A 12194-nucleotide genomic window follows, 5' to 3' on the forward strand; every position below is an offset into this window, starting at 1 on the left:
GAGGATGACATTGTTTTTCTTAACTTCTGTGTTTACAAGTACAAGTTGGGCTTACTATATATATATGTTCACATAAAATAACGATGCAACCCCTGAGTTAGATGAATACAATTTATAAATAAATAAATTCAACGTAAAAGCTCAATTCTTTATCAAGTTCGATAAGAAATTAGTGTTGTAGATGTGTTTGGTATTGTGATTTCATAGCAAAAAATGCAATTTTAAACTAAATTACATAAAATAAATTGTTTGAGTTTGTGTTTTAAAAATATTGCGTTTTAAAAATACAATTTTTTTTTGCATTTTCAAATAGTAATTAATTAGGTGGATTTTTTGGAATTTTAAAGACTATAAAGTGTGATTTTAAAGGTTAAAACTGGAATTTTGTCAAACGCTTAGTTACGTTTTTAAAAATCACATAAAAATTGCAAAACTAAACCTAACCTAAGTGCAAATGGACATGCAAGATTTACAAATGCTTGATTCTGTGTTAAGAGTTAATTAATTATTCTCGCCCAAATCTTGTCCATCTTATTAAAAATGTTAGCCTGTTTGGTACACGTTAGAATATATGTTTTCCATATTAGGTCGGCTATGCTTCTTGTTTGATTGTAATAAACAATATTTCTATTTTCTCACAATATTCCACTGTTTTTATTGTAAACAATAATAAAACCAATAAGAGCAAGATGCAGACTCTAAGAAAATTGAGGAATGCTAAATTTATAAACAAGATTTTACAAACATATTTTTATAACATGATATGGCACAACATGATTAGAAATAAGATAAATTCAACTTTTGAGAAACTCAATCGTATTGTGCCACATCATGTTGTAATTTTTTTTTTTTTTGTTTGTAAAATTTATTTATAAGCCTAGTATTTTTCCTTATCTTTTGCTAATCTTTTGTTCAACTTTTTTATAAATATCTTCAAACTCATTTAAAATAGTGTTAAATATCTATAAACATTTAAAATACACATTAAATTCTTAAGCTCATTAATAACAGTTTACTAACTTAAATTAATATTTTAAATGTTTATAAATATTTGTTATTATTTTAAATGAGTTTGATGATATTTTGTATGGAGGAGGAAATTTCTGTCCCATTTAGAATTACTATTATCACCATCAACTACCCTATGCTGCCTGGTACCTCCACGTTGCACACTACGTGTCGCCATCCCATGCTCCTTGCTCCTTCTCTCGCCAACACGAAACTTGTCGCGCCAAGTGTCACCCAAAAACGCCCGTTTTAGACCTTAAAAAACCGGTCAGCGAATTTCAGCAAGATCGATCGATCGATCGGAAGAAGATGGCAAGCGATGAGTTCAGGCTGGTATCACCTGCAATAAACCACGAAGGAAGGTTGCCTAGGAAGTACACGTGGGAAGGCCAGGGTGCACTGAAGAACCTGTCACCGCCGCTGGAATGGTACAACGTGCCCGACGGGACGAAGACCTTGGCCCTTGTGGTTCAGGATATCGATGCACCGGACCCTAGTGGCCCAATCGTGCCGTGGACCATCTGGGTGGTCGTGAACATTCCTCCGACGTTGAAGAGGCTGCCTGAGGGGTTCTCCGGGAAGGAAGAGGAATTGGGTGGTGAATATGCTGGGATTAAAGAAGGGCACACTGACTGGAAAGTCCCAGGGTGGCGTGGGCCCAAGTTGCCCTCCCATGGCCATCGCTTCGAGTTCAAACTCTATGCATTGGACGATGAGATGCACCTTGGTAACAAGGTACGTCGACATTAATCCATATATATTAATTTGAGTAAATCTGAAATATTAATTCATATTCAAAATGTTGTGATTTTTTGTTGATTTAATGTTTGGTAATTAACGTTGTAGGTGACCAAGGAGAAGCTGTTGGAGGCAATTGAAGGGCATGTGCTGGGAGAAGCGGTCTTGATGGCCATTTTCTAATATATATCACTTGGATGCAATATCTTTTGACTTATGTACTCTTCACGTCTTTATCGTTAATTCCGTTTTCAGTGTTAATTTCTTGAATTTAAGTGTTGATTTATAGCTTATTTAACATAAATATTATAGCAGAGTGTTTTAACCTTAGTTTTGTAATGTATCCCTCAATATAATTTAAATATTTGATGTGTTCTGAGCAAATTAAACATTATTAGACATAAATCAAAAACGAGTGCAAATGCATATAAATGTTGAAATAAAATGGCAACGAGGCGGGCGACTAGTTTTGCTGTATTTTTCTTTGTTTATGAGCAGATTTTCTGTACTGCTCCGAGTGGCCCTGCAGTAGGCTTGACTTGCTTATGGTTCTTCTGGTTTCATTCGCAGTCTTCTAGTTTCATTTGCAGTCGTGATTATTTACCATTTGGGCTCTGTTGTTGGCATGCCCTCTCTTTTTGTGTTTGTTTTAAGTAACCCCTTTCCCTTGCTTGCTTAGAAAAAAAAAAATCTCTCTCTTTTTGTGTTTGTTTTAAGTAACCCCTTTCCCTTGCTTGCTTAGAAAAAAAAAAATCTCTCGTCAAAATTTTGGTCATTAATAAAGTTAGGATTATTATTTCGGGGATTAGAACTTTGTGTCCATTGTTGGAGAAATTTAACAGCTTCAATTGTTTAAAAGTTGGGACTGTTTTGAAGAACTCCATAGCTTCTCATAGCATTTTTGGAAGTTTTTCCAATTAATTTCCGGAAATGGAAATGACCCACCCACCCTTGTAATTAATGTCCCGTATTGCTTAGAAAAACAAAAATGATGATTAAACATATAGATACTACTGTTGTTTTATGTTAATTTATTTCAATATGCATGTTTAAATTAATTAATGGGATTTTGACACCCTGAAAATCTTGATTAATTAGCTTGTAAATGGATATATATACTCGAGAATCCGTTTCCGATCGAGTTTGTGATTCATTGATCAAGACAATATTATCTTTCATCTTTCATTTTAAACTAAATAGAGAGGATGGTAGGCCCGTTGCAAGTGACTGGACTTTAATCACGGATTTGATTCATTGGTGTAATTATCTATTAAAAAAATGTTTTAAATAATCATTAATTGAAGAATGAAATTTAGTTTTTATTAACTTCAAATTTTAAAATAAACGTAATTTAACATAATGTTAAATAAAAAATTATAAATTTGAATTTTGTTTTCCTGATTATGCTTTCATTTTAATTAATGAATATCTAAATTAAGTATGTGTCGAGTCTTTAATTAGGTTCTAAATTCAACGATATTCAAAAAGTTTTTTTTTAATCAGTTTAACTACTGATTTAACGCTAATTATATATAAACAAATGGTACTTCAGTATTTACCATAGCAAGAATTTTTTATTTTATTATTATTGTTATTATTATTATTTTTATATAATTCCCATAGCAAGATTTTGAGTGCAATGATTATTGTTTGGGAACTTCAGTATTTACGATATTTTATTTTTATTTTAAATATAATAAATATTAATGTGATAAAAGTTTTAATCATTTAACTTTAAAATTTAGAAGATTCTAGTGGGAATGATAATTTATGGGTGAGAGCGGACCACGTTAGTCACTGGTCCGGGACATGGCGGGTCGGAGCGGTCAAACCGTTCCTTATAAAACGGGTTTCGCTCTATCCCCTGTGCCAATACACGATCCCATTGTTTTTTCACCAGTCAAGCACAGTCCTCAATCGATACAGAGGCCTCGAGCTATTTTCCAGTGCGATGAAGAACGACTCTGATCAGCACGCGGCGGTGTCGTCGCCTGACCACATGAACGACGAGATCGCGTGCGAGGTGAGGCCAGGCGGCATGCTGGTCCAGAAGCGTGACGACGTCCTAGCCGACGATGACGAAGGCGGAGCTGGGTCTCGCGGGCCCACTATCAAGATCACCGTCTCCCATGGTTCGGACCGCCACGAGCTCCATGTCCCGGCCCAATCTACTTTTGGTAAATCTTCTACTACTTTTGGTTATGGGCTTCAACTCGGTTTGTGTGGGTTTGTTGTGAGATTTAGGTGTTTTTGATGTTCCTCGTATGCTTCCCAATGTGTTTTTATAAATTCTGTGATCCTACGGGAATTGGAACTGTTGAAATTGGTCATTGTTGTAGTTCTGGTTTTTGAAGAACTGTATTTTGATCAAAATAGTGTTATGTACGGTCAATTTTAGTGTCGTTTAAGAATTAGGGACTGTGTATTGATTAAAATAAGAAGAAAGCTTTTGTACTATTATTAACATGCATTGTTAATTTGTGGAAACTTGTGAAGCTAAGAAGGACGAGAAATTGCATTTCTTGTTAGTGATTCTTGGGATGCCAGAGGGAATTCTAATTTTCTCGAATGGAAGATGATGCCACCCTCCTTAATTTGGTGTAAATGGAGAGAAAGAATTAATCGAAGTTTTGAAGATTGCGAGAGGACAGTGGTAGAGCTACAGGCCTTCTTCTTCAAAACTCTTTACCATTGGGCAGCTGCCTATATGCGTCTTCACATATCTAGCTTTCTTGATTTTATTGATTTTTTTCTTTTTCTGTTCAAGTGTTTCTATTGTATACTTCATTGTTCTCTCTTGCCTTTTAATCAATTTTGATTACTTATAGAAAACGTTTTTGCATAATGAATTCTCTGCTTTCATATGGTCAGTTTAAATGGTATTATTGTACTCTCTCTTATGTTTTTCGCTCAATGGTGGAACATATGAGGGTTTTTTTGGTTGATGTACTAACAATTGTATGTAATATCCAACTTCTGTGAAAAATTCATGTCTCTGTTAATTATCCACAAATTAATTGGTTTGATGTACGCTTTGACCCATCCCCATGTATTGTTTTCAGGGAGAGCTTTTGACCTGTGAAAAACGTTTTGGTTGTCCTAAATTTTGATTGCTAATCTGTATTTTTATTAAATTTAATTATGGTTTTCTCTTATATCATGCCATTGTTTGCTTGGTGCAGATGTTTTCTGCTAGTACACTAGTGTATATTTGTGTAGAGCCATTACTTGAACCTTCTAGGCCACCGGTGTGAACTACAATCTATTCAACTTCAATCAGAATAGATTGTAGATTATATATGTTTGCTTTAAGTGGTTCATTAATGACAGGGGATATAAAGAATGCTCTTGCGCAAAAAACTGGTTTGGAGCCTAAAGACCAGAGACTCTTGTTCAGGGGAAAAGAAAAAGAGGATGAGGAGCATCTGCACATGGTAGGTGTGAAGGATAGGTCGAAGATTTTGCTTTTGGAGAATCCTGTGAGCAAAGAGAGAAAGCTTGAGGAGATAAGAAAAAACAATGAGATGACAAAAGCATTTGAAGCAGTTGCAGGAGTTAGAGCAGAGGTTGATAAGCTCGCAGAAAGGGTAAATTTATATCTACTATGAAACAACTTATCAGTGAAGGCTTCATCCTATGGAGACTCAATTTGGTTATTTTATTTTTGTAGGTGGCTGCCCTGGAAGTGGCTGTGGATGGTGGGACCAAGGTCGCAGAGAAGGAATTTCTAGTTTCAACGGAGTTGCTCATGAAGCAGTTACTGAAGCTGGATAGCATTGAGGCTGAAGGAGAAGCGAAACTGCAAAGAAAGGCTGAGGTTAGTGTTCTATGCCGTCATTTTATCTGCTCTCTGGTGTGGAAATGTTACCTTTTACTCATGGATATAGAAATTATTGTGGATGATACTATTTCTCAATTTTATTGCAACTCAAGATAAAAACTATGCACTATGTGATCCTCGTATGCTGTATATAAACTGAGCTAAATTCTGTGCATATTTATATGTGTGATGCTGTACTTCTTTGCACTTTTGCATCATAACAATCCTGCAAGAGATTTAGATGCTGCTATATTTGTGGCTACCTGTCTTCAAGTTCTGGTATGGTTAGTGCACATGGTTGTATTACTTACGTATTTTCTGATAGATTAGTTGATGATAACGTTATTAGCTTCAGAAAGAGGCTCCGCCTCTTATGGTTCAATTATGTCCTGGAGGAATAAATGGGGAAAAACATTTTCTTTCTTTGAGTGGAGTTTGTTCCTGTAAACCAAAGAGTACGTATATTTCCTCTATGTCTGCACATCTACCAGTTTGTGCTTACAAAGTTTGTTTCCTGCAACTGGTGGACTGGGATCTAAAACGGTAGTGGCTAGGTTTCAAGTTAGGGAAAAATGCTCCAGAGGTCCACGTGGTATCACTTTTTGTCAAATTACTCTCTATGGTTTAAATTTTATCAATTTAATCTCTAAGGTTAGAACCATTATCAAATAGATTTTTCCGTTCACCACGATATACCCTTCTGTTATCAAAAGGAGCATTTTTCCCTTGTTTGTTATTATGAAAAAATGAAGTTGCATTAATATACTTGGACTTAATTATCTGAAGGCTGCTGCATCATCTTATAACTTCCTTGCACAGGTACGCCGTGTCCAGAATTTCGTGGAGAAATTGGACAACCTGAAGGGGAGAAACGCTAATCCAAATAGCAACAGCAACAGTAGCAATGCTGTCTCTGTAACAACCAAATGGGAGACCTTCGACTCTGGAGTGGGAAGCTTGAGTGCCCCACCCTCGTCATCTTCGGCAAATGTAACTCAGGACTGGGAACAGTTTGATTAGTATAGAATTTGCTTTGTTGGCATTGTTGCAATAGTTCATAGAACGAGTTATGGAACATAAAATTTAAAGCATGCAGAAGATAAATTTTCTTTTTTGTGCTTCATTGAAGTTCACCTTTGTCATTGTATTAAGAACTCGTGCGTGTAAAAGTAACTAAAATTTTTAGAAGAACAATAGGAATTTCTCCACCAAAGCTTCATATTCAATTCTTTTGTGTGCGTTAGCCAACAATTTTCAGTCTCTTCTGTGGTTTATGTGATTGCCAATTGATGTTTGTACATTTCCTTTCATTCAACATCAGACTCTGTGTTCTTCGCGCTGGACGAAGTCATTATTTCCACCGTTTTGTATATATATTTCCCTTTGTCCTTGGCCAATAAGTGCATAGGCTTCTTCTCCGTGAGCTGCATCGTCCCCAATCTTGAGCTCTGGCTCAGTCATCCGAAGGGGTAGTACAAGTTTAATAAGACACAGAATGATGGATGTAGCGACTACATTCCAACCTATTATAAAACATGCTCCCACCAACTGCTTCCAAAATTGGACTCCACCTCGACCGCCATAGAAAGCCCCTTTTAAATTTGGGATCACCAGGAACAGGTTACAGAGGTCAGGGTGAGCGAAGAGTCCTGTTAGAGCTCCACCCAAAGTTCCGGCGACAGCATGAGTATGGAAGACACCAAGGGTGTCGTCAACCGCCTGCAGAAACCACAGCTTCTTCCCCAAAACCATCATGGTGTACCAGGGGATGGTCCCGGAAACTATGCCCATTACCAGTGCAGCCCAGCCCTGAACGAGACCTGTAGACACGGAAAAATGTTGAGGAATGAGGAGGAACTGAATGAGATATTCAGAGAGTGTTATGAGATGTTCTCACCTGCACCAGGAGTAATACAGACCAACCCTGTTATCATTCCCTGGATGGCCCCAATCACAGAGGGCTTCTTGAAGAAGATGACATCCCAGCATGTCCATACCAGGAGACTAGTGGATGCACAGATGTGGGTGTTGAGAACAGCCATGGAGGAATCCACATTGGCGGTGAAAGGATCTCCGCCATTAAAACCACTCCACCCCATCCAAAGAATTCCAGCCCCAGCTATTGCTAGCAAGAGATTGTTAGGTGGGAATTCTTCTCGGTCTTCCCTCAATCTTGGTCCAACCTACAGGGAAGACCAGGAAAGTCAAATATTTGGAGATTGCTTAAATCATCATCAATATTTTATACAGGAAATGCAGGGAAATTCAACCACTACTTACCCAATAAGCTGCTGTGAATCCGGCTGCGCCGGAAGCTAAATGCACAACATAACCACCGGAATAATCCATGACACCCCATTGGAAGAGGAAGCCGCCGCCCCATACGCTGAATGCTCCGACGCTGTAGGAGAAAGTGATCCATAGCGGTACAAAGACCATCCATGCTTTGATGCTCATCCGAGCAAGAACCGAGCCAGCAAGTAGTATAACAGTCACAGCTGCAAAGGCATACTGGAAGAAGACCATGGTGGCTGTGGGGTACAAAAGTTTAGCGGCAGTTATATTTTTGTAGCTTGTGGAGGGGAGGACGGCTTGTGGGATCAAGAAGTCCTGGGAAACGGCAAGGCCAGCTTTCCCCCAAAACGGAAGAAGCTTATGGCCAAACGACATCTTGTAAGCCCACAGCACCCAGCAAGGCATGACGGCTGCAAAGGCAAATAGTGCCATGAAAGCTGAGTTGAGCGCCCATTTCTTCTTGACAAGGCCTGCATAAAGGATCACTAGCCCGGGCATGCCCTGCATGCCCACTAGCGTGGCGGATATCATCTGCCATGCGTTGTCACCCTTGTTCAGCCACTCCGGCGAGGCGGCAGTGCCTTGCTGGTATCCCGACGGAACAACTGAAGCATTTGCCATTGTTGGTTGGGTTTCAAGCTTCAAGCTTTCAGCTCTTGACTAACCCCAACAACCTTCACAAAAGGCTAGAAATCGCAGCACACCCAGTTATATAGTCAACAAATACATATGCCTTCGGAAACGTGGTTGGGTGATTCATGTAAGAATCTGGAGTATGATGGTCAAATAAAAGCTCCCTTTGGCATGTTGTTTTAAGCCATAGGACCACTGTTGTTGTGAGATGTTTTTTGTTTTTAATTAGACTTTTACCTGTCTAAAATTAGTGTTTGAAAAATACGAGATTCGTTGAAACAGTTGAGTTAGTTTCTCTTATAATTACAGTCGGACAGACTGTAATCTAGATCGGAGTCTGAAGTAAATGTTGATCCATGAATATCGATGGAGCATCATAAGGTCCATTGCACCGAATCTTATCCCGCAAGCGACGGAAGATTCCACGAGATTCTCGGGCTAAAGTCAAGATCCGAAGCCACGAATTCAAAACGACAGGAGCCATAAATGACGGTGGGCTTCTCGACCCAAGGCTTCTTTAACAACATCAACATGGTCCAAGTCTTTGGATCCTTGTGTCTTTCCTGGAGTGTGAACGTGGAAATTTTGCGCGTGAAACAATTGGATCCTTGTGTCTTTCCTACTCTAAAATTGGATTCTTTATCGGAAGGCTCGGAATGGTCTGATGTGACGCTTTTGTTTTCTTTCTTTACCTCCATTTTCCATCTGGACCATCTCTACGTCTCCATTAATAAGGGTCTGTTTTCTCGGCTCTTTAACCCACTTGTCTCTTATATTATATGCAAGTGATTGCTGTCATTTGAATTTTGACTACAAGAGGTGATAAAAACATGCCACCCACTGACATCTCTTTTTTTTTTTTTTTTTTTTCATGATGAAATTAAGATGGTTGGACTATTAAATAATGTAGACCTCTGATAGTGAATCCAATATTCATCGAACTAGGGAGCCTTATAATATTATGAGGGTAAAATGGCTCATGTTATAAGGAATCCGTTCATCTCCGGTTTAAAAGAACTAGAGAAAATCCTGGTAAATATTCATCTTTCTCCAGCATTTTATGAGTATCTCTATTACAAATTTAAGAATTCATAAATAAATAGATCTAGCTGAATATGGAGGTACATTGAAGGTATTGTTAAAAGATAATCAATTTCGGGTTCCACTAAAAAAAGGGCTGAAAAGCTTAAGAACCACATGCTCTTCAAACACTACGTGGTAAATGATGCAGTACTCATTTCAAAACAAAATCTTATATAAGAAGGGTCACAAACTCCAAAAGAAAGGTATGACCTCTTCAACTTTAAAAACTATCTATTGAATTTTATTCTTAAGAATTTATTATTTACTTAAGCATCAAAGTCGTTTCAATTCGCAAGGGTGTTGTCATTTCGATAATTTTCTTCTTATTTTGCAAGTACCCACCGTTCAGTATGACCTTACAAAAGTCTTCTTAATCAAAATAGATGTGATCTATATATATGGCATTCCAACATGGCCTTCAAACAGGTGTTTTAAGCTAAATTTAGTTTATGTGTTGTTTTCATCATTTAGTTGACCTTTAAAATGAAATTTTTTCAACAATTTACTACATTGAACTTTCAAATATGAAAGTCTACTGTAGCAGCTTGTAGGATTTTTTTATTATTTTCTTTCTTGTTTCTCTTTATTAAAAAAATATTATTTAAAGAGAATAGCTTGCCAACTGCTCAACTTTATATTGAAAAATGAGTAAATAAAATAAAAGGGATGAGTTTTTAAGTAGCTAAAATAACTCTTATCGTTGAATATGGTCTTAATAGATTAACAGTCAGTTTCATCTATCCCTTTATTGTGAAACACCATATTTTTTTCGTTCTGCCATAACTCAACTCCCTTGTGGGTTCAATAATAAGCTTGAGTTAATGATTGAAAAGCTTCATCTTCTGGATTTGGATTTTATGTTAAAATAAAACCAAAATGAGAATAAAAAAGAAGAAGCGAGATTCATGTGATTCCTATAATTAATGCTTTGAATATATTATATTTATCTGCCAATACTTCGGTTCAAAGGACTTAGGCGAAGAGTACGGACTACCGTAATCTATGATTAGAAAATTCTAAATTAATTTTAATTATCGAAGTGGACAGCAACCTAATTTCTATATGTTTGTTAATCTGTTGTACGAGTGTTTATTTATTTATTTAAATAGGTATTTTGATGTGATATATTGACATTTTGTATTTTTAATTATATATTAATATATTTGACTTTTAAAAAAAAATAAAACAAAGAAAACAAAACTGTTAGCAAACATAACTTTAAGCTACAGGCAACGACCTCGTGGGTGGGTCGTGGCCACATGGAAAACCCTTAGAATTAGTGGACAAGAATTAATTATTATTGATAGTACATATTGCTCCACCATGCTCGAGTGTACACATTGTGTGGTCTAATATAAGCCATTAACCTTCTATCTATCCACATTTGAATTTTTGAGGTTAGAATTTTTTTTTAATAAAAAAGAAAGGTACATGGGATATGATTAACATTATTCTTCTCTTTTATCTCTTTCATTCTTTCTCACGCCTGCTCTCCCCAAACCCACAAAAAAAACTACATTCCAGCTCTAGCCCCGGCTCTATTAAGAAAATACAAATATATATATATATATATATATATATATATATATAGATGTTGTAAACGTAAATCTTTAGGTTGGAAAGCTGGATTTAGGTGCTTTAAAAAGGTGGTTAGATAAAGTAAGAAAATGTGATTTTTTTTTTTCTCTAAAAAATATGAAGTAATTTTAGAGAGCGGGGCGAGAATGCTCAATCCCATAAAAATTTTTGAAAAAATTTATACACTTTTTTCTAAAATTAACTTTTTACCTTTTAAAAAGTATTTTTTTAGTCAAATTTAAAATTTTAGTTTCCTCCTTAAAAAAAGACCGAGTTTTCCTCTAAATTGGGTTGGATGAACTTTCTTTAACTCAGTCTATGAAAATGACATTTATCATTTTTTTTAATAACATGTGAGATGCACATGAGTTTTTAATATTATTTATTTCAATTTTGTCCCTACTATTAAAAATTTATGTGCATCTCACATGTTATTAAAAAAATGACACATATCATTTTTATAAACAGAATTAAATAAAGTTCATTCAACCCAATTTAAAAAAAACGCTGTCCTTAAAAATATAAATTTTGGTGACCGCTATAAGCCTATAATGTTGTTGTTTTGGTGACCGCAATAAGCCTATTGTCTTGTAGTTTTGGTGACAGCTGTAAGACTATGATATTGTAGTTTGTGGGCCTTAGACGGTGGCTGCATCCACCCCCCTTGTGGCCCGTAACCCTTTTGTAAGTTTCGTGGATAGTGGTGTATTAGGTGCCTCATGCTCACGCAATTATGTTAAAAAAAAGAAAAAAAAGAAAAGAAAAAAAGGGTTAAAGTTAAAAAAGCAAGGTAATGGCAATCAGCCAATCAGCAAGAGTTTTAGTCTTTTAGACGATCTATTGACAAGAAAAGCAAAGAATTAAGTGATAAACAATAAATTGTCTTTGTAATTTGAGAATTTGACAAATTATTTTATATAATTTTAAAAGACTAAACATCAGCGCGCACTAATTATATGACTCGTGTTACTTATTATAATAATAATAATAATAATAATAATAAAACTTTATTTTTAGACAGTTGCAATGTTATAATTTA

At 36.2% G+C, this 12194-nt stretch overlaps 3 protein-coding genes across 3 annotated transcripts; 2 read left to right on the forward strand and 1 right to left on the reverse strand.

The window, feature by feature from the left end:
* Positions 1-1312: 1312 nt before the first annotated feature.
* Positions 1313-2122, forward strand: LOC132162169 (PEBP (phosphatidylethanolamine-binding protein) family protein). Its single transcript, XM_059572433.2, has 2 exons — positions 1313-1743; positions 1855-2122. The coding sequence occupies exons 1-2, from the start codon at positions 1318-1320 to the stop codon at positions 1927-1929; spliced, it is 501 nt and encodes a 166-aa protein (XP_059428416.1). The 5' UTR covers positions 1313-1317; the 3' UTR covers positions 1930-2122.
* A 1473-nt stretch (positions 2123-3595) lies between these two features.
* Positions 3596-6792, forward strand: BAG4 (BCL-2-associated athanogene 4). The gene is made up of 4 exons (XM_059606495.2): positions 3596-3923; positions 5077-5333; positions 5417-5563; positions 6386-6792. The coding sequence occupies exons 1-4, from the start codon at positions 3698-3700 to the stop codon at positions 6584-6586; spliced, it is 831 nt and encodes a 276-aa protein (XP_059462478.2). The 5' UTR covers positions 3596-3697; the 3' UTR covers positions 6587-6792.
* Positions 6793-6881: 89 nt separating this feature from the next.
* LOC132191468 (ammonium transporter 3 member 1-like) lies at positions 6882-8916 on the reverse strand. The gene is made up of 3 exons (XM_059606494.2): positions 7847-8916; positions 7464-7749; positions 6882-7386 (listed from the first exon to the last, which is right to left on the reverse strand). The coding sequence occupies exons 1-3, from the start codon at positions 8480-8482 to the stop codon at positions 6884-6886; spliced, it is 1425 nt and encodes a 474-aa protein (XP_059462477.2). The 5' UTR covers positions 8483-8916; the 3' UTR covers positions 6882-6883.
* Positions 8917-12194: the final 3278 nt, after the last annotated feature.

This window comes from Corylus avellana, chromosome 10 (genome assembly GCF_965113065.1).
Source record: "Corylus avellana chromosome 10, dhCorAvel1.hap1.2, whole genome shotgun sequence".
Classification (NCBI taxonomy): Eukaryota; Viridiplantae; Streptophyta; class Magnoliopsida; order Fagales; family Betulaceae; genus Corylus; species Corylus avellana.